The 25,344-nt window shown below is 47.6% G+C and overlaps 1 protein-coding gene across 1 annotated transcript; it reads left to right on the top strand.

The window, feature by feature from the left end:
- On the top strand, positions 1–25,344 carry LOC308581009 (regulator of G-protein signaling 3-like). Its single transcript, XM_081183431.1, has 7 exons — positions 1–162; positions 14,362–14,784; positions 17,355–17,437; positions 19,893–19,958; positions 22,214–22,275; positions 22,985–23,151; positions 24,664–25,344. Exons 2-7 carry the CDS (start codon positions 14,362–14,364, stop codon positions 24,853–24,855), a joined length of 993 nt encoding a protein of 330 aa, XP_081039557.1. The 5' UTR covers positions 1–162; the 3' UTR covers positions 24,856–25,344.

Raw genomic sequence — 25,344 nt, 5'->3', positions numbered from 1 at the left:
CATTGAGGGAGGAGCTGACGTGAGCACTAGGCTGTTCAGAGCTGCAAAGGAACTAGCTGGCGGAGGTTTGGCGGCTCCTGTGGCCCAGAAGAGGAGGGGAAGAGTGGGGAAGAGAGAAAGAAAGGAAGAGGGAAAGACTGCAGACGAGCGAGAGACAGAAAGGTGAGCAGGAAAAGCCAGTGCCAGCCTGTTTCTTTATTTCTCTGTCTTTTCTTCTTTCTCTCCACCTGATTCAATCAATTGCTCTCTCTTGCTGACTCTCTGTATACTTTGTCTGGAGGGAATCAGTTGCCTCACTGTTCTCCATGTAAGTCAGAGAGAGACGGACAGGGAGGCTTTGTCTACACAGCGCATTTAAGGCAAAACCTGCCCCACCCACCCCCCAGGCTGGGAACTGTAGTTTTGTTAAGGGTGGTGGGAATAGCAGCTCTGTGGGGAGTGAACTACGGTTCTTTGGAAAGGGGGCGCATGCTTTTTGTGTTTTGTAAATATATGGCAGGCACGCAGTGCCAGTACACTTTGATTATCTTTATTGAATCAGTTTCCTCATTCTTTTTTTGCCTAGGAGTGGGCGGCGGCGGGGGGTGGGGTGGAAATCTTCCAGCACTTGGAGAGGCAAATGATTTATTGTGGTCCATACCTGAGCCACAGCAAATCCTGTTAACAGCACAATCTTAGCCACGTTTACTCAGAAGGATATCCTATTTGATTTAGGATGGCAGCTGTAGCACTTTGAATACTCTTTTTTTAAAAAAAATAATTAAAAACCCTTTGCTGTCAGAGACACATCTAGCTTCCCTTCTTAAATCTCCGTGACCCAGTACCCCCCCTCCCCAGAATATTTATTTATTCCAGAAAATTTACACACCACTTGATTGTTTAAAAAAACACACCAAAAAAAAAAAAACCCCAACAACCCTCAAAGTGGTTTACGAAAAGATAAAACAAGGAAAGGAAGCCTTAGTTTAAAACGTACAAAACTTAAAATACTAAAGCGGATTAAAATTACCTCAACTTTCTAATCCTCTGGGTAGACTTGTCTAAACAGGAGTGCTTTTAGCTGGTGCGAGAAGGGTACGGCGAAGCTGTCTGCTTAATATCAAGTGGCAGGGAGTTCCAAAGCCCAGTCGTTGCCACACTTACAAAAGCAGAACGGCTACTATTGGGAGGGGGGACTTAGCATTTATGTTTGCTATTATCCTGCATATTTTTGTGCTTTCATATTGTAAACTGCACTACGATCTTCGGATGAAGGGCAGTTCAGAAATTTACGGAAAAATATTATGTAGGCACCTCCAGTAGTGCCAATCCCGCCAACTGAAGCAGTTGGTTGGGCATGTGTGGGGCAAGGCGATCTCAAGTAAACTGTTCTCAAGTTATTAAGTGCCTTATATAATAAGAGCAACACCTTGAATAGTAGCACCCAGTTGCAAATCCGGAAAAACGAACACCTAAGGCCCAGCTAGACCTTTCTGCCCAGCTAGAAAAAAAAGCTTGCCCGAAACTATTGTTCCTGGAAGGTACAGGTTGTGGGTGCAATCCTTGCTCCCCACAAATTGCAGACCCTCCAAGTATCCCTATTTTCCAAGGACAGCCCTGGAAACTGTCCCGGTTTCTGATTTGATCCTGGAATGTCCCGCTTTTCCTTAGGACGTCCCTGTTTTCACTGGAGAAATGTTGGAGGGTTTGCAGTTATGCAACCCCTGAGCCAAAGCGATAAGTAACTAGGCAACCTTTAGAAGACATCTGAAGACAGCCCTGTATAGGGAATTTTTAAAAAATGTTTTATTATGTTTTTGTTTGTTGGAAGCTGCCCAGAGCGACTGGGGCAACCCAGTCACATGGGTGGAGTATAAATCATAAAATTATTATAATTACTATTATTGTTATGGAGTAGGGTGTCCCTATTTTCATCGGAGAAATGTTGGAGAGTATGTTATTTATCATATTTATTATCAAGGAGTGCAGGAAAGCAAAGAAAAAGACATCTGAAAGCAGCCCTGTACAGTGGTACCTCGGGTTACATACGCTTCAGGTTACAGACTCCGCAGAAATATTACCTCAGGTTAAGAACTTTGCTTCAGGATGAGAACAGAAATCGTGCTCCGGCGGCAGCAGGAGGCCCCATTAGCTAAAGTGGTGCTTCAGGTTAAGAACAGTTTCAGGTTAAGTACAGACCTCCAGAACAAATTAAGTACTTAACCCGAGGTACCACTGTATAGAGAAGTATTTGTTTTTCACACAAAAAAACCACGTTTAATGTTTTATTATGTTTTTATATATGTTTGAAGCTGCCCAGAGTGGGTGAGGCAACCAAGAGAGATGGATAACAACAAATTTAATATCATTATTATAATTATGGAATAGGATGCCCATATTTTCATCGGAGAAATGTTGAAGGGTATGAAACTGGAGGGGTGGGGGCTGTTTTTCTCCCTCTCTCAGTCCTCACCCTCCTCGTCTCCCATCCTTGCTGTGTCCCAGCCGGCTGATGTGCCCATGCCCAAGTTTGCTGCAAAGGAAAAGCCTCTTCTATCGCAGTCCCTTCAGATGGCCCCCTTGGTTGTTGATGTTCCGGACATTCCTCGACCTTTCAGGGTGGATGGACGGATGGACGAAATGAGTGGCTCTGGGGAGAGAGCCTCTAGGGATGGGGAGAGAGGACTGGGCCAGTTTGGCAGTGGGCTGTGTGCCCATGCGCACTGGACGAAGACAGGGAAGGAGCATAGCTGTCAACTTTTCCCTTTTCATGCAAGGAATCCTATTTGGAATAAGGGAATTTCCCTTTTAAAAAAGGGAAACGTTGACAGCTATGGGAAGGAGAGAGGGCAGGCAGGCTTGTGGGGCACCAGCGCTGGGCTTCTCCCTTCCCTGCTTCGACTTTTCTGCAAGCGCATGATTTACGTCTCGGCAGAGACATAAGCCAGAAACTCCGTCCCTGACCTTTTGCTGTCCCGTGGGGTACACACATGCATTAACTCTTCTTTCCCTGTAGCGACAGAAGGCTGGCTTGTCCCAGAAAGGCGAGGGGACGAGGAAGAGGAAAAGCCATGGCAGAATGCGGAATGCGCATCTGTTTATTACCAGTGATTACTTTCCAGCCACGGATTTGCCAACCCAACCCGCTTGGGGAGGGCGGGGGCGCCACCTAAGTCCTCCAAGACATGGCAAACCAGTGTGCCGTGTGCCTGGCAAACCAGGGTGCCATAAGTTGCGAACAGGTGCACCACAGACAGATGGCTATGGGGCAGGACTCTGCGCAGGCGACTCAAGCAAGTGAGCCAAGCTGCATGTTACAGTGGTACATCTGGATGTGAACAGGATCCGTTCCGGAGTCCCGTTCGCAACCAGAAGCGAATGCAACCCGCGTTTGCGCACATGCGGGTTGTGATTCGCCACTTCTGCGCATGCGTGTGATGTCGTTTTGAGCATCTGTGCATGCGCAAGTGGCAAAACCCGGAAGTAACGCATTCCGTTACTTCCGGGTCACCGCGGAGCGTAACCTGAAAACACTCAACCTGAAGCATATTTAACCCAAGTTATGACTGTATAAAGGGTGGCGCTGTGGGTTAAACCACAGAGCCTAGGACTTGCTGATCAGAAGGTTGGCGGTTCGAATCCCCATGACGGAGTGAGCTCCCGTTGCTCAGTCCCTGCTCCTGCCAACCTAGCAGTTCAAAAGCACATCAAAGTGCAAGTAGTTAAATAGGGGGTAAACGGGAAGGTAAACTGTGTTTCCGTGCGCTGCTCTGGTTCTCCAGAAGCGGCTTAGTCATGCTGGCCACATGACCTGGAAGCTGTACGCCGGCTCCCTCGGCCAATAAAGCGAGATGAGCGCCGCAACCCCAGAGTCGGTCACGACTGGACCTAATGGTCAGGGGTCCCTTTACCTTTACCTTTACCTTTATGACTGTATAGGGGATGGCAACACCTTCCCACCAATATGTGTGTGTCTGTGTGTGTCTCCAAGGTCTCAGGCAGGGTCCGCCCAAGACCCATTCGCATCTTCTGCATGCGAGGACCTGCAGTATGTATAGTTTGGTCTAGGACGGGGGAGACTTGGGTTCAAATCCACTGTCAGGCATGACCTTGGGCTAGTTGCACATTGTTGTGAACTCTGCGGGGAAAGGAACGGATAGGCATTTACCAAATTCTGCCCTCTACCAATGAAGTCTAGCTCTTTGCCATATAGAGCGGATTCCAGGAGCGAGTGGTCTGTGCTGCGTTTATTTATTTGTTACATTTATTTATTTGCCCAGGTAGCTCAGTCAGTAGAGCATGAGGGTCTTATTTTCCGGGTCGTGCGTTTGAGCCCCACAATGGGCAAAAGATTCCTGCGTTGCAGGGGGTTGGACTGGATGACCCTCAGGGTCCCTTCCAAGTCCACAACTCTGTGATTCGAATTCTATGATTCTGTATCCTGCTGTTCCTCCAAATGGCGTCTGAGGCCTTTACAGGGGCGGCTCCCTGGTTGCGGAACACTTTCCTCAGGCATTTCATTAGCTTTTGCATAACTGTTTTAAATATTTTTTTTATTACAGTGGTACCTCGGGTTACAGACGCTTCAGGTTACAGACTCCGCTAACCCAGAAATAGTACCTCAGGTTAAGAACTTTACCTCAGGATGAGAACAGAAATCGCATGGCAGCAGCAGGAGGTCCCATTAACTAAAGTGGTGCCTCAGGTTAAGAACGGTTTCAGGTTAAGAACGGACCTCCGGAACAAATTAAGTTCTTAACCCGAGGTACCACTGTACACTCATTTTAAAACATTACCTTTGTTGTGTAATAGCAGGTGAGAGGGTGCTTTTTAACTTTTCAACTTTTAGCTTTTCTGATCTGTAAACTTAAGTTGTGGTAAGTTGGCAATTCCTTTATTCTTTTGTGCTGGTTTGGCTTTTCGTGTGGATGATGTATACTGTATTAACTGCTGTTTTGTGTGTGTGTGTGTGTGTGTGTGTACAGTGTTACCTCAGGTTAAGTACTTAATTCGTTCCGGAGGACCGTACTTAACCTGAAACTGTTCTTAACCTGAAGCACCACTTTAGCTAATGGGGCCTCCTGCTGCCGCTGCGCTGCTGCTGCACGATTTCTGTTCTCATCCTGAAGCAAAGTTCTTAACCCGAGGTACTATTTCTGGGTTAGTGGAGTCTGTAACCTGAAGCGTATGTAACCTGAAGCGTATGTAACCTGAGGTACCACTGTATATATGTACACACTCTTTTACTTAGTTTTGCATTTATATTACCTAGTGACATTATCCGGCAGCTAATAAATATAATGAATGGATATGTAAATATCATGGAACGACAGCCAACATTGCCTGAGTGGAAGTCTGCCTGTGCAATGGGACTTCCCCCTTTCACTGTCAGAGGCAATATGTTTCCGAATACCAGTTGCTGGAAACCGCAGAAGCATGGAGAGGAGCTGTTGAGCTGCTGTTCTGCTTGCGGGTCACTGTGAGAATAGGACGCTGCGGGAACAGGACTCGCTTTATCTTATTTTCTTAGGATCTCACCCCATGTGCCTCCTTAAAATTGCTCCTGAGAGTCAGGAGCAGATTGTGGGGCACAGGTGTTGCCATGGGGGCAGGGGAGAGAAGTATATTATTATTATTATTATTATTATTATTATTATTATTATTATTATTATTAGTGCTATTTTTCTAGAAAAAGAGGTGCCAGAACTCAATTCCTGTAGGTTCCCCCTGAAAAAACCCCTGGTGGTTGTTGTTGTTATGTATTATTATTATTATTATTATTATTATTATTATTATTATTATTATTACCCTGCCCATCTGACTGGGTTGCCCCAGTCACTCTGGGTGGCTTCCAACATATAGGAAACCATAATAAAACATTAAGCATTTTTTTTTAAAAAAAAAACCTTGCCTAAAAAGGGCTGCCTTTAGTTGTCTTCCAAAGGTTGCATAGTTAAAGGTAAAGGGACCCCTGACCGTTAAGTCCAGTTGCGGATGACTCTGGGGTTGCAGCGCTCATCTCTCTTCACTGGCTAAGGGAGCCGGCGTTTGTCCACAGACAGCTTCCAGGTCATGTGGCCAGCATGACTAAGCCGCTTCTGGAGAACCAGAGCAGCACATGTAAACGCCGTTTACCTTCCCGCCGGAGCGGTACCTAATTATCTACTTGCACTTTGACGTGCTTTTGAACTGCTAGGTTGGCAGGAGCAAGGACTGAGCTATGGGAGCTCACCCCGTCACAGAGATTCGAACCACCAACCTTCCGATCGGCAAGCCCTAGGCTTAGTGGTTTAGACTGCAGTGCCACAAGAACCGTCTTATTTCACAAACGGTTCTTCATTCTGTTGGTGGATAGGTATCTCCCATGGTGTTTTTGTGTGCGTTGGACATCCTATTGGAAGCAATGTTGTCTGTGTGTGCGCACACTCGTGTGTGTATTTCCCACACATGCAATAGCATATGGCTGTGTGGGCAGTCGTTCATTTGACCTCCCATTGCTCATGTCGCTGCTGTATACAGGGATGGGGAACAGGAGGGGTCAGGCAGCCATGAGGTTAGTGTGGTGCAAAACACCAGCAGAGCCAACCCAGTGTGTTTCCACTGTGTCGTCTCTTCCTCCTCCTACTCACCCCTTCTCCTGCCTGTCTCAGTATGACACAGGTGACCAGAGGTCAGGCCAATACCTTCCCTCTGCCGTCACATTATTGTTTAAAGCCCTAAATGACATAGGGCCCTAAATATCTGAAAGACCCCTCCTTCCCTATAGAGTAGACGCACTTGGTCCAAGGCGGCCATCTTAGTGGTTCCCCCACCCAGAACAGTTCAGGTGTTGGTGGCCCCAATATTGTGGGACTCCCTCCCCACAGAATTGCATCTGGAACCTTTATTATTTTGTTTCCGCTCTATGCTGAAGAAGACACACCTCTCCGCCTTAGGTTTTTTTTTTTTGGGGGGGGGGGTTTCCAAGACACATTCCATTTCTGTGGCCGTAATTTGCTTTAACTGTTTTTAATATGGAATTCTAAATCTCTGCAACCTGCCTTGGGACGTGATGGTGAAAGGTGGTACTAAATGGAAATAATAATAATACTGTAATAAAATGATAATAATGTACATATACAGCCGTACTTTGGAACTCGAACAGAATCTGTTCCGGAAGTCTGTTCAAATTCCGAAACGTTTGGAAACCAAGGCGTGGCTTCCGATTGGTTTCCGATTGCGCAGGCACACTGGAAACAATAGTGGAAGCCACGCCGGACATTCAGCTTCCAAAAAAAGTTTGAAAACCGGAATACTCGCTTCCGGTTTTTGATCGTTCTGGAGACAGAACTTTTGACTCCCAAGGCGTTTGGGAGCCGAGGTACAACTGTACATACACTGCGAACAGTTAATCTGGTAAAATTTGACCTGAGGTAAAAATTCTCTCCCACCAGGGCCAATACTTAGTCCCCTTGCCAAAAGGTGAGCAAATCTTTCACCCAAAGAATCTTCCAGAAGGAACTCAACACAGGGCAGGCGGGCATGTTTGTTTGTGTTTGAGGGTGTATGAGAGACCAAGAGTACCATCGACATTTAAAAGTTTCCTCTCCACTAAATCAGTCCACCACATCTGAAAGGTCTCGCAAGCTGAGCCTGTCCGTGCTGCACTTAAAGAATGATGGAAATCAAACAAGAGGATTAAAAGGAGGCGGGAAAACATTCCTGACTTCAGTTGGCCAAAATGGAGGCTCCAGGACACGAGCATATACGGCTTCCTGCTACCGAGTCAAACCATAATGCCCATTTATGATCTGGCAGCCATTCTCTGAGGCATCATAAGCAAGAGAGGAGACTTTGGATTCCATTTGAATTTGATCTGGTTTTTATAAGCTGCTCTCTTTTAAAGTCCCCAGGGCACCCCTCAGAAAGAATCCAATTTCCCTGTGAAAGAGGCTTCTATTTCCCCTTTCTCAGGGCGCTTGAGGATTAATTTGTTGTTGTTGTTTAGTCATTTAGTCGTGTCCGACTCTTTGTGACCCCATGGACCAGAGCACGCCAGGCACTCCTGTCTTCCACTGCCTCCCGCAGTTTGGTCAAACTCATGCTGGTAGCTTTGAGAACACTGTCCAACCATCTCGTCCTCTGTCGTCCGCTTCTCCTTGTGCCCTCCATCGTTCCCAACATCAGGGTCTTTTCCAGGGAGTCTTCTCTTCTCATGAGGTGGCCAAAATACTGGAGCATCACTTTCACGATCTGTCCTTCGAGTGAGCACTCAGGGCTGATTTCCTTAAGAATGGATAGGTTTGATCTTCTTGCAGTCCATGGGACTCTCAAGAGTCTTCTCCAGCACCATAATTCAAAAGCATCAATTCTTCGGCGATCAGCCTTCTTTATGGTCCAGCTCTCACTTCCATACACCACTACTGGGAAAACCATGGCTTTAACTATACGGACCTTTGTTGGCAAGGTGATGTCTCTGCTTTTTAAGATACTGTCTAGGTTTGCCATCGCCTTTCTCCCAAGGAGCAGGCGTCTTTTAATTTCGTGACTGCTGTCACCATCTGCAGTGATCATGGAGCCCAGGAAAGTAAAATCTCTCACTGCCTCCATTTCTTCCCCTTCTATTTGCCAGGAGTTGATGGGACCAGTGGCCATGATCTTAGTTTTTTTGATGTTGAGCTTCAGACCATATTTTGCGCTCTCCTCTTTCACCCTCAATAAAAGGTTCTTTAATTCCTCCTCACTTTCTGCCATCAAAGTTGTGTCATCTGCATATCTGAGGTTGTTGATATTTCTTCCGGCAATCTTAATTCCAGCTTTAGTGTTTCTTTATTACTTGTGTGAGGGGTGGGGTCTTGAACTTAGTTTGTTTTGGTGAGGGAGCTGAAGGTGCAGGTGTGTTTCTCCCTTCCAACTAAACATTTCTCCAGCGTTCAGCAGCCTCCCCAGGTGCCTGCGCTTCCTGATCTGAAAAAGTCTGATGGGAGGGTTTCTCTCCCGCACACCCAGGAAGGCTACAGAGGGCAGACCAATGGGAATTTTTTAAACACTCACACTGGTTTGTTTGTTTTTTTTCAGAAGCAAAGATATTTATTGGAATTTCACAAATTATATAATCAAACACAACAATACAAAAAAAACACAAACAAGAAAAAACAAGTATAATTTCAAAACCTTCTTTTCTTAAAACTTACTTCACCGACCTCCTCATACCTCCCCTTTCTGCATTCCAATTTCAAATATTTAATTCAGCAAATCCTCACCCTTAATTTTGTCTAATTGTTAACCTTACTTTTCTTTTAACTTAATCTTTACAGCTGTAAACCACTTAATTTCTAAAGCCATATCACTAACACTCATTAATTTTACAATGTTTCTTAAGATAGCTCTTAAATTTCTTCCAGTCTTCTTCCACCGTCCCTTTCCCCTGGTCTCAGATTCTGCCAGTCATTTCTGCCAATCTAGACACTCACACTGTTGGCCACCTCAACAGTAAGATAAGCATAGTAGCAGTCAGTGGGGCGACACCAGTGGGATACTGCTGGTGAGGCTGCGTTGATCTTCCGGCTTCTCAATGCTGTGCGTCACTCCTGGTTACTGAGAGGGGGGCTGACAGGAGATAGTTCAGCCTGGTGCAAGCACAGCACCAGAAATGTCAATTTGGCTCGACTGCTGTGCCCACAGTACAGGATGCAGCTGCAGCCATAAGCAGAGGGGACAAGATGAGAGCTCTCCCAAAAAGCACCCCCAAAGCTGTGGCAGCTCTCTACAGTTTTACAGGTAGAAGGTGTGTAGGTGTGTGTGTGTGTGTGTGTGTGTGTGTGTGTGTGTGTGTGTGTTATATTTTTATTTAAACAAGAAGAAAAACTGGCAGATAATATAAACGCACATAATGAAAATACGCAGTTAAGCAATTTCATCTGAACATAAAAAAAGAAAAAGATCTGCCATTAAAACGTACAATAAAATAAGCCCATAAAAATAGCAAACAATAAAAAGAGTTAGAACAGCCATTAAAAGCAATAAAACGCAAGAGGTTCAGGAAATCGGGGGGGGGGGGAGGTGTGCCTGTCCAAACTGCTATGTCCTAAACAGATGAAGTCTCCTGGTTATTGGCAGGGAAGACGTTCCACAGTGTTGCTGCTGCCAGTGGAAAAAACCTATCTCTCTCTGACTACAAGCTGATAATCATCAGGTTGTGCAATTAATGTGGGTTTGGGGCTCTTTTTACCGCGAAGCGGCTTTTGAAATCCAAATGCACGCTCCATAAACAGGCTGTCTGGAAGAGGCTGTGTCCCCTGCCTTGTTCTGTAAAGTGTAGGGTTACTAAAGGTATAACACAACCGCCACACTGTCCTGCAATAGCAACCAGTGAAGTTGAGTTTGGAGAGAAAGAGGGGAGAGCAGGGGAACTTGCAGAATAATGACGTCATACCATTCACTGAATGCCCACCACCACCACATTAATTGGGGTGGGAGCGTAGCCATGCGGAGCCATGCGGCAACGCTTCAGGTTCTGCTGTAGAAGAGCCTGGAAGTTTATGACAAAACCTATTTATCTGTAGGATTTATTTGTAGGATTTATAGCATTCCTTACCTGCCCACTCACCATTGGAGGTGGAAAGGAGGCTTGCAAAGCATGGGCCTGGCTCATAGCTGTCAACTTTCTTGCGAGGAATCCTATTCGGAATAAGGGAATTTCCCTTTTTAAAAAAGGGAAACGTTGACAGCTATGGCCTGGCTATGTCACTGGGAACCCCATGCAAGGGATTCTGGCAGGTGGGTGTGACATCAGATCTGTCAATCATGTGGTCTCTTAACGGCATCACACGATTACAAGGCGAGTTGTCCAGTCCACCTGTCAAAGTTGGTCAGTGGGGTGAGGGCAGATAAAAATCTGGGCCCCAGGTCCAAAAGGGTTCCCCAGTCCTGCCCTGAAGTATGCTTTAACCAGCTTCGACCCCATTTTGCTTGTACAGTCATAACTCGGGTTACAGACGCTTCAGGTTGCGCTTTTTTGGGTTACGGACCCGCTGAAACCCGGAAGTACCAGAACAGGTTACTTCCAGGTTGCGGGGGTTGCGCATGCGCAGAAGTGTTAAATCACACTTTGCGCATGCGCAGAAATGCCGAATTGCAACCCGCACTAGCGCAGACGCGCTGCTGCAGGTTGCAAACGTGCATCCCACACTGATCATGTTCGCAACCCAAGCATCTACTGTATTCATTTTTGGTTCACATTTGTCATGGCCAATGACTAGTAAAGGGACCCCTGACCATTAGGTCCAGTTGTGACCGACTCTGGGGTTGCGGTGCTCATCTCACTTTATTGGCCGAGGGAGGCGGCGTTTGTCTGCAGACAGCTTCCGGGTCATGTGGCCAGCATGACTAAGCCGCTTCTGGCGAACCAGAGCAGTGCATGGAAACGCTGTATACCTTCCCACCGGAGCAGTACCTATTTATCTACTTGCACTTTGACGTGCTTTCAAACTGCTAGGTGGGCAGGAGCAGGGACCGAGCAACGGGAGCTCGCCCTGTCGTGGGGATTCGAACCACCGACCTTCTGATTGGCAAGTCCTAGGCTCTGTGGTTTAACCCACAGCGCCACCCGTGTCCCTCCAATGTCTAGTACAATAAAGTTATTTGGATTGTATTGAGAACTGGCTTCAACTCTCCACAGAGATGGTCTGGCTGGTTCCTTCACTGTTTTGCTGGTATGATTCCATCATATACCAGCAAATTCAAGCTATAGCATTTGGAGGAATGTAAGGGACATAGCTCACCAGCAGAGTATCTGGCTTTGCATATGGAAGATTCTAGGTTCAATCCCTGGTATCTACAGGAAAAGCTGTGAGAGATCCCAGCTAGAAATTCTGAAGAGCCTCTGCCAGCCAGTGTAGGCTAGGTGGACCAATGGCCAGACTCATCTTAATGCAGTTTGAAAGAAGTTTGCCTGCCCGCCTCCAAAACAAACTGGAATGGCGGGATTTTTGTGGTCAGAAAAGTGTGGGAAGATGCCCTTGAAAGCGTTGGGCAACCATGACATCGCTCAGTGTCATGTAACCTGCACGCAAACAAAAAAATAGCATTGCTTTTTAACCTCTGTGTGAATTTTGTGCTGGCAAATCGGGGCGAATGGTCCGGAAACAGGATGTCTGGGTAAGGCCCCTGCTTAAAGATTTGAGGTCCTTGTCCTAGCCTTGGTTATCTGTCAGGACAACCGATGTTGTTTCACGGGCAAAAACCAGGCCAGAAACTAGATTGGATGAAGATTGGAGGGAGTGATGGTTTGGAATGATTCCAGATCAAATGCCTGCTTGGCCATGAAGCATCTTCCACAGGCGGCCGGCCTTGATCTTATCCCCTTTCTTTGGCCTAACTTCTGGTGACTGGTTCCGTTTGGGCAGTTGGTGGAGTCAAGGAAGAGCTGAATTCTCTTCCACCTGCTCCCTGCTATGTTCTGCAAGGGCAATCCTGAGTTGAAGGAGGAGGAGAAAACAGGCAGTGGATGTTAGAATTCCTGAGCTATGATTGCAGTCATGGGATTGTTGTCACCCCCGTGACTGGTTGTAAGATGGCAGGCAGGTGGGAGCCCAGGCTAAGGTTGGTGGGGCACCACCCCTATTTAGCTTAACCGACCAGCCTTCCCTGTTGCTGTTCAGTACTGTTGCCTATGACGTAGGTGATATTCTGGAAAGCGATGGTAATAAAGGGTGGGTGGACCAAGAGCAGGGGTCAGCAAACTGTTTCAGCAGGGGGCCGCTCCACTGTCCCCCAGACCTTGTGGGGGGGGCAGACTATATTTTGGAGGGGGAAATGAACGAATTCCTATGCCCCACAAATAATCCAGAGGTGCATTTTAAATAAAAGCACACATTCTACTCATGTAAAAACACCAGGCAGGCCCCACAAATAACCCAGAGATGCATTTTAAATAAAAGGATACATTCTACTCATTTAAAAACACACTGATTCCCGAACCGTCCACGGGCTGGATTTAGAAGGCAATTGGGCCGGATCTGGCCCCCAGGCCTTAGTTTGCCTACCCATGACCAAGAGGAATACAATTCATCCCCACATGCCTTTCCATCATTGATGCCAAGTCCCGGCCAGATAATTCTTTAATGAGCTTCTCTCAGATATTTTCTGCCTTGGAGAGATTCCCAGCTTGAGAGCAAATGGATGGGATCCCTGCAGGCCATTGTCTGACAGCGCAACGCTCTGCGCATTTCCTCAAAAGTAATCCCCACCGATTCCAGCGGGGATTACTCCCAGGAAATTAGGCATTGGATTGTAGCTTAAGTGAAGAGAGGAAGGTGCTCAGAGCCTGGGTGGCTCAAAATTTTGAGTGGCTCAAAATAACATCTTTTTCTGACTGGCCATTAGCCTGGCGATCTAGAGAGTGTGAAGACTTGACGTGCCCCTGGCACTCTGTAGGAACTTCCCATCATCCTCCGGAGTTCACAGGGGCCCTGTGGCAAAAAGAAGAGAGCTCTGTCTTACAGGCCCTGCGGAAGGAGGTTAAATCCTGAAGGGTCCTAGTGTCATGGGACGCAGCTATTGGGTTGTTGTTTTTATTAGGTATTTTGTGGTTTTGTATCTTGATTTTATTCTGTGAGACCCCTGGGTATAGGGCGGTCTATAAACTCAATAAATAATGATGATGATGATACCATAGAATTCTCTGAAATTGCTTATACTATCCTTCGTCCTTCTCCCCTTTCCCCTCAGTTTTCTCAACCGTTCTCCATCCAAACTCTTCTTCCCTAGCTCACCTCTTTGTAGGGCTGGTTATGTTATGTGTTGAAGTTCTGACCCTGGCCACCAGGGGTATCGTGTATATAGTTTTCACTCAGGTCCACATCAGTTAATTTAGGCAGGAAACCCTGGGTTGTTGTTGTTACAATGTTGTCCGCCGGCTGCCTATAAAAGCAGGCCGGCTGAGCTGCTTGTAGGTTAGTAGTTGGGCTAGGTGAAGGTAAAGGGACCACTGATCATTAAGTCCAGTCGTGACCGACTCTGGTGTTGCGGCGCTCATCTCGCTTTACTGGTCGAGGGAGCCAGCGTACAGCTTCCGGGTCATGTGGCCACCATAACTAAGCCGCTTCTGGCGAACCAGAGCAGCGCACGGAAACGCCGTTTACCTTCCCGCTGGAGCAGTACCTATTTATCTACTTGCACTGGTGTGCTTTCGAACTGCTAGGTTGGCAGGAGCAGGGACCGAGCAACGGGAGCTCACTCCGTCACGGGGATTCGAACCGCCGACCTTTTGATCGGCAAGTCCTAGGCTCTGTGGTTTAACTCACAGCGCCACCCGTGTCCCAAGTAGTTGGGCTACTGGACATTTAAACCAAAATAGCCATAATTTCTCTCTCTCTCTCTTGCTCTCTCTCTCTCTCACAGATGCTAAGCCCCTTGCAGAAATGTGGCTCCGAAGGCTGCCTGGTAGACTGCGATTTTTTCCCTTGGCACAGGAGCACCCTCCGAAGGAGGCACCAGAGCTTCGAGGAGTCGGAGTCTGGGGGTGACCAGGAGGCTTCCAGTCAGGACAAACCCTCCCCTCCCAGCATCCTCTTGGAGGGCGAAGAAGTGTCCACCTGCCTCCAGATCCCCCTGCAAGACCCCGGAGGGGTGTGGCGATCCCGCAGCGAGGGCCGCCTGGACCAAAAGGGGGTGCCATGCCCAGGGGAGACCGAGGTGGTGGACAAAACAGGAAGCGGGTGGAGCTTGCCGTCCCCCAAGTCTTTGAGGAAAGAGCGACGCCTCAGAGGGAGAGTTGCGGCGGCCAAGCAGCACTTGAGGAATCTCTTCGGAGGGTCCAACAAAGTCAGTGGGCGGCCATTACTCCTCCTCGCACTTCACTGCCCTTTTGTTAATAATAATAATAATAATAATAATAATAATAATAATAATAATAATAATAAATTTTTATGTATACCCTGCCCTTCCCAGTTCAGAAAACCGGGCTCAGGGCGGCTAACAACAAATTTAAAACACTTAATTGATGCAACAAAAAACAGCATAAAGTGCAGTATAAAACGTGAAGAACAATAAATTCAGAATTCAAAAATCAATTTAGGGGGGCAATCCATCCAATAGACATTAGATGATCAACAGGGCTAGCTGGCTAAATTAGTCCTATTTGCGCCAGTGAGGAGACCAGGGGAGAATTAGCTGTGGGATCCCAGAGCGGGATCATAAAAAGGGGAGGAGGGAAGGAAGGAAGTGGAATAAAAGATCAGACTAAGTTCAAATTAAAGGCCAGGCGGAATAGCTCTGTCTCAGAGAATTCCACCAGGTCGGAGCCATCACTGAAAAGGCCCTGGTGGAGGATAGTCTGACTTCCTTAGGGCCCGGGACCTCTAAACTATGACTATTCATGGACTTTAAGGTCCTCTTACTTGTTGCTTAACGTCCATCTTTCTTCTTTCCACAAACTCACCTGCCACCGCACACCACTTCCAGGAGAAACTGCGAGCCCAGATTTTATTTTATTTTAGCTGGGTTGTATAAATATTTTAGTGTCTTTGTTCCCAATGGTTTTAATCTCTGGAATTTCCTGCAGTGAAAAAAAAAGAGAGAACGAGACAGAAAAGCACATCCCAAGGCGAAATAGAAAGCTGATAATTCATTACCAAGGAAGGGTTATGCCAAAGGGCCTGGGAGCCTGGTCTCCTGGGTTCTCTAGAGAGGGACCAGAGACTAATAAGTGATGCAAAGGATCTGAGAGGCAAAGACCTTTGTCTAGTAGGTTTGCTGATGCCATTGTAGCTTAACTGACTCCTGTGGCTGAGAGTACTGTGAGGGGATGGGTCTTTGAAACCTCTTGTGAGTTAAGTGACTCACTGATTGAATAATAATAATCAATACAGTAGAACCTCGGGTTTCAAACGCTTCAGGTTACAGACTCAGCTAACCCGGAAGTAGTACCTCGGGTTAAAAACTTTACATCAAGATGAGAACAGAAATCGCACGGCGGCAGCGGGAGTCCCCATTAGCTAAAGTGGTAGCTCAGGTTAAGAACAGTTTCAGGTTAAGAACAGACCTCCAGAATGAATTAAGTTCTTAACCAGAGGTACCACTGTAACAACATTTATATATTAAGGAGAATTGTCTTGGATGACCTTTACAGAGGGCCCATTCCCCCCCCCTTTAAATGTTTTGAGAACCTAAATAATAATCATGATATGTATATCCCGCCCATCTAGCTGGGTTTCCCCAGCCACTCTGGACGGCTCCCAACCGAACACTAACAACAGAATAAAAACTTCTAACATTAAAGACTTCCCTAAACAGGGTTGCTTTCAGATGTCTTCTAAAAGTCAGATAGTTGTTTATGTCCTTGACATCTGATGGGTGGGCATTCCACAGAGTGGGTGCCACTACCGAGAAGGCCCTCTGCCTGGTTCCCTGTAACCTCACTTCTCGCAATGAGGGAACCGCCAGAAGGCCCTCAGTGCTGGACCTCAGTGTCCGGGCTGAATGATGGGGGTGGAAACGCTCCTTTAGGTATACAGGACCGAGGCCATTTAGGGCTTTAAAGGTCAGCACCAACACTTTGAATTGTGCTCGGAAACGTACTGGGAGCCAATGCAAATCTCTCAGAACCGGTGTTATGTGGTCCCGGTGGCCACAACCAGTCACCAGTCTAGCTGCCGCATTCTGGATTAATTGCAGTTTCCGGGTCACCTTCAAAGGTAGCCCCACGTAGAGTGCATTGCAGTAGTCCAAGCCGGAGATAACCAGAGCATGCACCACTCTGGCGAGACAGTCCGCGGGCAGGTAGGGTCTCAGCCTGCGTACCAGATGGAGCTGGTAGACAGCTGCCCTGGACACAGAATTAACCTGCGTCTCCATGGACACTGTGAGTCCAAAATGACTCCCAGGCTGCGCACCTGGTCCTTCAGGGGCAGAGTTACCCCATTCAGGACCAGGTAATCCCCCACACCCGCCGCCCCCTGTCCCCCCAAAACAGTATTCTGTCTTGTCAGGATTGAACCTCAATCTGTTGGCCGCCATCCATCTGTTGGCGCTGGACCTCAGTGTCTGGGCTGAACGATAAGGGTGGAGACACTCCTTCAAGTATACTAGGCTGAGGCCATTGAGGGCTTCAAAGGTCAGCACCAACACTTTGAATTGTGCTCGGAAACGTACTGGGAGCCAATGTAGGTTTTTCAGGACTGATGTTATATGGTCTCGGCGGCCACTCCCAGTCATGTCTGGGCTTTATATCTCAAGATATAAAGAGGGCCCTGTGCGTAAGGTGAGGTGACTCTAGCCCTGAATTCAGTGAAATTCAGGGAGTGGCATAAAATCCCCTGGCCTCTGGAAGTGGTTGTGGGACCCTGGGTCTCTTGGGGCATCACAGAACTTGAACTCTTGTTTCTGTGTTTCAGTCTCTGGCGTCAAGTGTGGAATCGGATCTGGGATCAGAAGGTGACAGCAACTGCCAGGCACAACAGAGGCAAAAACGCCGCCGGTGAGTTGAGTAGCTAAAAGCAGAGCTAGAATCTGCCAGATCCTCGTTTAAATCTCACCTCCTCCTTCGACTTGCTGGGTAGCTGTACTACAGTCATACCTTGGTTCTCAAACGCCTTACGACTCGAACGTTTCAGCTCCCGAACGCCACAAACCCGGAAATGAGTGTTCCAGTTTACGAACGTTTTTTTGGAAGCTGAACATCCGTCACAGCTTCCACAGCTTCCGATTGAGTGCAGGAAGCTCCTGCAGCCAATCGGAAGCCACACCTTGCTTTTCAAACGTTTTCGGAAGTCGAACGGACTTCCGGAACGGATTCCATTCGAGAACCGAGGTACAACTGTATTCCTGAGCCTGCAGAATTTCATCTGGCCGGCAAACCAGGTGAAGGCAGCCAATGGGCCTTCAACCCTTGGTGAGTTAGGGCTCCAGCGGATTGAGCAAACGGGACCCAATAGTGGGTCCAGTGGTCAAGAAGGCCGTTTCTGCATGTGCTGTAGAGGGGAAGTGAGTGGCATATGGGGTTCATCAACCTGGGAAGGTAGCCCATCTAGGAGAAGGAAAACCATGATGGCCTTGGAGGTCCCAGGCCACAGGGAGGTTAGGCTGGCCTCAACCAGAGCCAGGGCTTTTTCGGCTGTGGCCCCAATCTGGTGGAACGCTCTGTCACAAGAGACTAGGGCCCTTCGGGACTTGACATCTTTCCGCAGGGCCTGCAATACAGAGCTGTTCCACCAGGCCTTTGGTCAGGGCGCAGCCTGACTCCCTCCTTTGGTGATCCTCACAGAACTCTAGCCCAATGGATGCCATTAATTTGATTTTGAATTGATTTTAGAATGAATTGATTTTAGAATGATGTGTTACTTTTATTGTTAGCCACTCTGAGCCCAGCTTCAGCTGGGGAGGGCGGGATATAATTAAAATTTTATTATTATTATATGGTGATGATGATGATGATCTTCTTAAACCTCCACTGCTTTGTGGGAGATCTTCAGGAGAAGAAAAGACTAAAGAGTAAATCTTACACAAATTCAGAGCAGAGTCCCTAAGACTGTTAGATGGTGCCTTGTAAGCCTCCTTCCGGCAACTCCTGCAGCCAAGTTGGTGCCAAATGTTATCATAATTTATAATAATAATTCATTATTTATACCCTGCCCATCTGTCTGGGTCTCCCCAGCCACTCTGGTCGGCTTCCAACCAAATATCAAAATCAAATACAGAGCAAAATGTTGTTGCTCTGCTTTCCTTTGGACCACATCAGCAAGGCCAAGAGGGGAGTCTTGTCATCTGGGCAGCCCAAGAACTCCAGACACGCTGCCCTGGCTTGCGCCCCAGGGAAGGTCACTTTGGTGATGCTAAGGCAGCAGATTGGCTTCACCTCCTGTAGGCACAGTCCATTGTCTCTCAAGACAGAACAAATGCAGACAACAATCCCCGAGCCCCCAGGTCTGTAATACGGCAACGATAAATGCTAGCAGCCTGCCTTTCAAGGTTCTTGTAAAGATGACCAAAAGAACGTACCGTATTTTTCGCCCTATAGGGCGCACCGGCCCATAGGGCACACCTAGTTTTTTTTGGGGGGGGGAATAAAGAAAAAAAATTATTTCCCCCCCCCAGGCACGGGGCTGGGACGGGGGAAGCCCGAGCTTCCCCCGACCCCAGCCCCCAGAACAGGCTGCTATCTGCAAGCCTAGGGAGCCCGGCAGGAAGTCGCGCCGGGCTCCCAAGGCTTGCGGATAGCTTCCTGAAGCCTGGAGAGCGAGAGGGGTCGGTGCACACCGACCCCTCTCGCTCTCCAAGCTTCAGCGAAAGCCTGCATTCGCCCCATAGGACGCACACACATTTCCCCTTCATTTTTGGAGGGGGGAAAGTGCGTCCTATAGGGCGAAAAATACGGTATCTACTGAGGCACTTCTGCAGGGAAAGGTGCTATAGAATGCTAAAGAGATTCTAACACCTATTTCTGATAAAGTTCAAATCTTGCCTTACATGTGGAAAATGGGGGTAATACTGTAGATCTACTTTGTAGGACTTACTGAGATAAGAACAGGATCAGGCCAATGGCTCATCTGCTCCAGCTTTCAATACTGTTCGTTGCCTGAAAATGTCTTGGGTTGGACTTACTACTTCTTTTCCAGTTGGTGCATGGCCCATAGCTTCCTGATGCAATCCTGTAACTTTTTGTAGCCAATGTTCTGGTTTGTTTCCCACAACCTGCTTTTGTTGCACAGAAGCTCAGGAGTGGCTCCCTGGACACTAACATCAGAGGAGCACCGCAGAGCAACTATGTGCAGATGGGCCAGGATAAATGCACCACTAATGCACTCTTGTTGCATCAATGATGTGTTGCAGAATACCCCCCCCCGGGGGGGCAGACCCCACACCTATCTGAAGGTTGGCTTCCACTCTGTCTTTGCATTTGATTTACTTTTTCTTTCTTTCTTTCTTTTCAAAAGGAGGAAAAATAAAAGAAACTTCCTAAGGTTATGGAGCTCAGGGGGTAATGAAATTCAATCCCTAAGGTAATTTAGCTTTCTTATTCTAACAAGAATTTGTGTGTGTGTGTGTTTGTGAGGGGGGGGGTGAGGCTTCAGTGGACCATACAGTTATTATTCTGTATCTCTGTCAGGGCAGGCCCTACCATTAGACGAAGAGATGTGGGAGATGTTGGGCCAGGACAGTAGTAGCAGCCCTGGCTTGTTCTCAGAAGCCCCTCCCTGGACTACTCCCCTCTGTTGCAGGACAGAGCTGTGCAAACTAGCCCGTCCCCCTAGACTAACCTGCTGCCCCAGGTGTACACCATTGCATCACCAGTGCTGGTAGCAGAGTAAGATTGTCTTCCATGAACGCAGTTTTAATACTGAGTCCGTAAGTGACTGTGGAGGCCGATTCTGGATCCACACGTCCTTCCACAGTGGGCACATAGGTTTCCAGGCGGGAGTTGATCGCGGTGAGGGTTTGCCAAGCGTGCTTTCCTCTTAGCACATTTCTCCCCAGTGTGGTATAGTGGTTAAGAGCAGTAGAGTCGTAATCTGGTGAACTGGGTTCGCTTCCCCGCTCCTCCACATGCAGCTGCTGGGCGACCTTGGGCTAGACACACTTCTCTGAAGTCTCTCAGCCTCACTCACCTCACAGAGTGTTTGTTGTGGGGGAGGAAGGGAAAGGAGAATGTTAGCCGCTTTGAGACTCCTTCGGGTAGTGATAAAGGGGGATGTCAAATCCAAGCTACTACTCTTCTTCTTCTTCTTCTTCTTCTTCTTCTTCTTCTTCTTCTTCTTCTTCTTCTTCTTCCTCCTCCTCCTCCTCCTCCTCCTCCTCCTCCTCCTCCTCCTCCTCCTCCCTTTCGTCCTGATTTTGAGCATCTTCAAAGCCCATGACACCTTTGGTAAAGGCTGTTCTCCAGCTGGAGCACTCGCAGGCCAGTGTTTCCCAGTTGTTGGTGTTTATACTACATTTTTTTAGATTTGTCTTGAGAGCATCTTTAAGCCTCTTTTGTTGACCACCGGCATTACGCTTTCCATTTTTAAGTTCAGAATAGGGAAGTTGCTTTGGAAGACAATCATCGGGCATCTGCACAACTTGACCGGTCCTGCATAACAGGGTGTAACCCTGCAAGTCTATGATTCCATGGAAAGCTCTTAGTCCTCCTACTAAGTACCTGGACGGAAATGGCAAAGGAAGGCGTTTTTTAAATCAAGAGGTGGAGGGGCGTGGGGAGGAGATGGATTAGTAATGGGGAAAATATATTTGTAATAAGCCAGCAATGAATCACATTGTTTTTCGTTTTTAATTTTTAATCCTTCTTGTTAACCCGTCCACTTAACCTCTTCTTCCAGGAAGAGCTATAGGCCATTTAGATCTGGTCTGGGGCCAAATCTCTTTTAAGAGTGGTCCACGGTGCAGGGAATGTGTGTTCGTCTCGATGTTGTTGATTATCTGCCTGATTTCTGCGAGTGAATCTAGTAGAATTATGGGTTGGCCGGATAGAGACGGAGATTTGAGCTGTGGTGCAGTTATCAAAAATGGCCCATGGCTTAATGATCTTAAGAGGAGCGGCTCTCTTGAGACAGCAATACGCATTACTTCCCTTGCCTCACAGTGCAGCAAGCCGGCTCTGCTGCGTTTAGGGTCATTCCTGGTTATTTTGCCAAGTGGGATTCTGGACCTGTGCCCTGAAGTTCCCCTCTGAAGGCGCCACAGGAGTTCACAGAAGAATACAGTGGTGCCTCGCAAGACAAAATTAATTCGTTCCGCGAGTTTTTTCGTCTAGCGAATTTTTCGTCTTGCGAAGCACGGTGTCAGAAAAGTTTTGGGAAAGCTTCAAAAATCACCAAAAACCTCAAAAAAGGCTACCACACCGCGTTCTATGAGTTGCTCCTCGAAGTCAAGTCGCAACTGTATTAACGGTGTTAAGAAAAAGGAAACAAACTTGCAAAAAACGCAAGACGTTTTCGTCTTGCGAAGCAAGCCCATAGGGAAATTCGTCTTGCGAAGCAGCTCAAAAACCGCAAAACCCTTTCGTCTAGCAAGTTTTTCGGCTTGCGAGGCATTCGTCTTGCGGGGCACCACTGTATCAGCGTTCCTTTAGTGCAGCTACCACCAACCTGTGGCGAGGCAAGATGGGATCTGTAGTCCAACAACATCCAGAATGCCACAGGTTCCCCAGTCCATGCTGTGAAGAGTAGGACCTGGGAGGCCTTATGCAACTCTGGCCAAATTGCTTCTGGGCTCAGAGGGCAGCTGGTTCCCAGTTGCTCAGACACTTTCTCTCTTATAGGCCGACTCCTGAGGAGGCGCAAGAATGGGCTGAATCTCTGGAAAAGTTACTGCTTCATCCATGTAAGTGTGTGGTTCAGAACCACTAAAAGTCTTTAGAAAAGCTGCCACAGCATATTATGTTATACTATTATTATTATTATTATTATTATTATTATTATTATTATTATTATTATTATTATTATTAAATTAATAAAATTATTATTGATTACATTTGCCTACTACCCTTTATCCACATAGAAATACTATTCCTCCCATTTTACCTTTCCAAGAAACAAGAGCTGAAAATCCGAAGCAGAAAACAATTACCGTATTTTTCGCTCTATAAGACTCCCCTGACCACAAGACGCACCTAGTTTTTAGAGCAGGAAAACAAGAAAAAAAATATTCTGAATCAAATGTTGTTGAAGAGGCTTTGCACTCCTATCCCTGAAGCCAGAACAGGAAGAGGGATTGCTGCATAGCAATCCCTCTTGCTGTTCTGGCTTCAGCGAAAGCAACGCAGCCTGCATTCGCTCCATAAGATGCACACACATTTCCCCTTACTTTTTAGGAGGGAAAAGGTGCGTCTTATATAGCAAAAAATACGGTATGTACAGAAATTTCATAGAATCGTGGAATTGTAGAGCTGGAAGGGAACCTAAAGGGTAATCCAGTCCAGCCTGCTGCAATGCCGAAATCTCAGCTAAAGCATTTGCACCCTTTATTCCAATAAAATAATTTGGATTCTTTGAGGGGAAACCCCTGACTCCTCCATCCCTCTTCCCTGCAGATGGACGGTCTGTCTTCCACGCTTTCCTCAAGTCAGAGTTCAGCGAAGAGAATTTGGATTTCTGGCTAGCGTGTGAAGACTACCGGAAGCTGCGAGGCTGCGACAAACTCCAGGACAGCGCCAAGAAGATCTATGACCAATACGTCACCATCCATGCCCCCAAAGAGGTAAGAGAACTGGGCTCGATAAGCACGCTTCCAAAACTATCCTCACCCAAAATGCCTTTTGAATGAACTGGTCTTCTTTTCTGAGGTGGAGGCAGAGGGATGGGTGAGGTTTTCTTAACCAGGGGTTGGCCCAAGACATTTCGCCACCTGAAGCAGACCTTGACATGGCACCCCCCACCTCTGCGCCAGGGAAGAAAGGGTCAGGGAAGTTCTGCGTCAGGAACAAGAGTGGGGGAGAAAGATTGGCATCGGGATCTGCTGTGCCGCAGAACTCTGTCACCTGAGGCGGTCGCCTCACCTTGCGCCGGCCCTACACTGTAATGGTGTGGGTAAAGTCCTGGACTAGGACCTGGGAGACCAGGGTTTGAACCTCCACTCATCCAAGTAGCCTACTGAGTGACCTTGGGCCAGTCACTATCTCTCCTCCCTCACAGGGTCGTTGTGAGGAAAAAATGAAGAGGAGGAGAAGGGTGTATACCACCGTGAGGTGGAATATGAACGTATCATCGTCATCTGGGGGGGAAGTCATGTGGTTTGACTGTATGGTGTTGGATGTGACCCAAGTCACCAAATCATCTTCCTGCCAGTTCTCCACCTCTGCTTTACACTGCACTTTGCCTATGAGTTAATCCGGACCTAGTAATTTATTTTTATTTTTCCCAACTCCCTGCTTGACGCTACCTTTGGTATCCTACTGCCGTTTTGGCCATGCCTCTCCATCCCGACCCACAGACGCCTGTTTTCAGTGCTCCAATTCTCCCCTGCAGCTATGACTGAATTATTATTATTATTATTATTATTATTATTATTATTATTATTATTATTATTATTATTATTTACACCCTGCCCATCTGGCTGGGTGTCCCAAGCCACTTTGGGTGGCTCCCAACAGAATATTAAAGGTAAAGGTAAAGGGACCCCTGACCATTAGGTCCAGTCGTGACTGACTCTGGGGTTGCAGCGCTCATCTCGCTTTATTGGCTGAGGGAGCCGGTGTACAGCTTCCGGGTCATGTGGCCAGCATGACTAAGCCGCTTCTGGCGAACCAGAGCAGCGCACGGAAACGCTGTTTACCTTCCCGCCGGAGCGGTACCTATTTATCTACATGCACTTTTTTATGTGCTTTTGAACTGCTTGGTTGGCAGGAGCAGGGACCAAGCAACAGGAGCTCACCCCGTCGCGGGGATTCGAACCGCCGACCTTCTGATTGGCAAGTCCTAAGCTCAGTGGTTTAACCCACAGCGCCACCCGCGACCCATAACAAAATATTAAAGACACGATAAAACACCAAACCTTAAATGCTTCCCTAAACAGGGCTGCCTTCAGATGTCTTCTAAAAGTCAGATAGTTGTTTATTTCCTTGACATCTGATGGGAGGGCATTCCACAGGGTGGGCGCCACTACCAAGAAAGCCCTCTGCCTGGTTCCCTGTGTGCTAGGCATTGTTTAAATCGCTGTAGCAATAACCATTTCCTGGCATGTAACCTGACCACTTCCATCTCATGTTTGCAGGTGAACCTTGACTGCCAGACCAGAGACATCACAAATCGGAACATTTTGCTACCCACTCGTTCGTGCTTCGAACAGGCTCAGAGACGCATATACGGCCTGATGGAGAAGGACTCATATCCCAGATTCCTCCGCTCCCTGCTTTACCAAACCTTGTCACAGCCTGACAGACACCAACCCAACGGGCCTGTGTAAACCAGCCATATTTGCCTTTCGTTCTTTGGAGAGGAGGCCCGTCTAGGAGAGGAGGAACCAAAGACGAAGACCTTCTTCCTGAACTTCCTCCGGCGGACTGTTTAGGATGTATGCAGCCCCATAGCGGGAGAGATGGATTGGCCTGACGCTAACACCAATGCTGGCAAGGCTGTGGACTTGCCACCAGGGGCGGACTTGGAAAATCTTTCGTAATATGGCAACCTGCGTGAGGCCAAAATGTGGCGCCCCCTAGTGGATCTTCTCAATTGTGGATCTTCCCAGTTTTGCACCCCCTTGGCTCGTCGGCCTGTGTGGGGAAACGACCCGCACCCCCCTAAATCTGGCTCTGTTGCCACACCGGCACGCCAATCTTTTCGTGGAGGAAAGAGCTCACGGAAAGTTGGAGCTGGTGCCCATTTGCCCATGGGCAGAACTTTTTGTGGACTGATGCAAAAAATAATAATAATACTAGAAGTATAGAATCACTGA

Source organism: Podarcis bocagei (genome assembly GCF_964188305.1).
Source record: "Podarcis bocagei genome assembly, chromosome: 2".
Lineage (NCBI taxonomy): Eukaryota > Metazoa > Chordata > Lepidosauria > Squamata > Lacertidae > Podarcis > Podarcis bocagei.
Note: the sequence above shows the minus strand (reverse complement) of the source record. Positions and strands in the feature narration are given on the sequence as shown.